This window comes from Frankliniella occidentalis, unplaced genomic scaffold (assembly GCF_000697945.3).
Source record: "Frankliniella occidentalis isolate FOCC.00 unplaced genomic scaffold, Focc_3.1 Scaffold296, whole genome shotgun sequence".
In the NCBI taxonomy this organism is placed as follows: domain Eukaryota; kingdom Metazoa; phylum Arthropoda; class Insecta; order Thysanoptera; family Thripidae; genus Frankliniella; species Frankliniella occidentalis.
Window position 1 is genome coordinate 216,400 of NW_026267422.1, and position 2,302 is coordinate 218,701.

The following is a 2,302-nucleotide window of genomic DNA, read 5'->3' on the forward strand; positions in this document are numbered from 1 at the left end:
CATAAGGTGCCCGCAACCCCCCTACCCGCCCGCGCCGACCCACGTTCTACAAAGGGCCCAGCGTCCTGTGGTTGGCTTTGTTTAACGGATGTATCCCCCCCTCTCCCTCAATCCGTCTTTTCCCTTCACCCTGGGAGTTCCGTTCCTTTCGGTAAATTTCAAGCTGTGCGTGTCGGTCGAGCAGGTTGATTGACTTCCGCCGGCGTCTCGTTTCGCTCTGCACTTTATTAGTTAGTCCGCTAACAAATGGAGGTACGCGAAACACGGAGTTTTAGGCCACCGTCTAGTTAAAACTAAACCCTTATGCATTTTGTTGTGCATAACCTTGCAGAATTTTATACAGCCATAAGTATGCACAAATTTTTATGCATAATTGTGTACAAATTGTGCATAATTATGCACAACGATGGACACACTGTACAAAGTTATGCATAAAATTGTGCATATTATGGCTGTATGAAATTATGCACAATAAAGTGCAAAAGGATTCAGTGTACACAACCTTGAAGTTTGTTGAACTTGTCACATTTTTTTGCCATACCTTAAAAACAATATCTCGATGACTAGAGATGGGAACTTGGCGCCCGTTTGCAGCGAGGAGCGAGACAATAGCGAAAGGCGTATGGCACTTTGTCCAGCAATGAGGGTTACACCGATGTTCGATTAGCTCTTCTCACACACAAAGTATATTACAAAAATAAAAGGGTTGGACTGGCCAAAGTGATTAACGGCCTTAATGACTTTCAAGCTAATGAAAAAATATCTTACGATCCGCGAGCGATAGAAACTAGTAATTTCTTATCGATCCTGTTGATGATACAATACTCTGCTGACCTCTATCGAACCGTGTAGAACGATTCTCTTAAACACAGCCATCAGCACAAGCGATTAGCCTTATCTATGCTGATAGAGTTGAAGAAGCCTAAGAAGGTAACGCAGAACCGGAATGAGGGGAAATACGTATTCAAAACTAAATCTGATCAGTGAAAATGCAAAGCTGCACTGAGTTGGTAGGCGTTACCTCGTCTGCCAACTGCCCCACCCACCCAGCCAGCCGCTGCAATAAATATGTTAATGTGAGGCGTGAAGAGCCACGTGGCGCGGCATCTACACCCAAACAGCTGATTCTTGAAACAAGAAATAGAATTGTGGATTGAAGAACTGAGCATTGTACCAAGACAATGACCTTGAAATAGAAAGGGAATTTACTTGTCATTTGTGTCAGTAATAAAATAATTTCATCATGAGCGTGGAAAAAGCCCTACAGAGCCCGCCGACATCAATGCCAATATGAAGAACCAATTTGTTAGTTTTGCATTTATGATTGACCGAGACCGGAGAAGTCTGTTATGTAAACATACATCATACCTCAATTATTAGACTTAGGTTTATGACCAGTAGAGGAGGAATAGACATACAAAACTTGTGCACACAACATATGTACAGTAAAAATTCCGATAAAAGTGAACTTTGTTTATTATAAAATATCGTTACTTTTTTCTTGAAAGGGAAACGTTGTGCCATTCATAAGGACAGCGCAAAAAGATGTAAAACGCCAGATTACATTTATTATCTTAGCATGCATAGTCCAGGAAAAATTTAATTATGAGATGAAAAATTATGTTAGTTGATACATTAATATCGTAGCGGGACGAAAAGGCAATTGCACCTAAACACCCATAACTTCAAGTATGATTTATGAAAGAAGTAACATTTGAATATCCTCTCAGGTATGTGTGGAGACGTTTTCTTCCCAAAACTACGTTTTGAAGTACGGCATCCCTGTGTCTCTCGGACTCATGATAGAAAGGAAGAAAAATACCGTTTAAGTAACAAAATGATTACACCCTCCCACTTTTACACATTCAATAACACAGACACACAAACACACACGCACACGCACCTAAACACACACTCACATACTCGCGAGCTTGTAAATCTCATCGGGATAGGCCCATCACTTCCATGTTCGTAAGCTCTCGCCGCCTCACGAGGGCTGCAAGTCCCGGGACCAGTGACCGCGGGACCCAGCCCTGGCGGAGCCCTGGCGGCAGCCGGGGGCGCTGATGCGAGACGCGGGAAAGTTTCGCCTCAAGTTGGAGGAAAAGCTCATCAGCCGTGTGAGGGTCCCAGGCGCCGCCTCCGCTGCTCCGGCGGCTCCAGCCGTGCTCCAGTGGCGCCGCTGCCCGCGACCAGAGCCGACAGGTGCGGTGCCGGCACCTGCGGCTGGCGGCTGCTGGTGGTCGCATCAGACCCGCGTCCTGCGAACGACAAGGAGAGAACAGGGTTAACACGTGTCAAG

General features: G+C 45.2%; 1 protein-coding gene across 1 annotated transcript in view; it reads right to left on the reverse strand.

The window, feature by feature from the left end:
- Positions 1-2,104: 2,104 nt before the first annotated feature.
- Positions 2,105-2,302, reverse strand: part of LOC113202490 (PDF receptor) — a 78,145-nt gene continuing 77,947 nt past the window's right edge. The window contains exon 12 of the mRNA XM_052273733.1: positions 2,105-2,261. Coding sequence (XP_052129693.1) covers positions 2,249-2,261 — 13 coding nt within the window. The 3' untranslated portion in view covers positions 2,105-2,248. The remainder of the gene's footprint in view (positions 2,262-2,302) is intronic.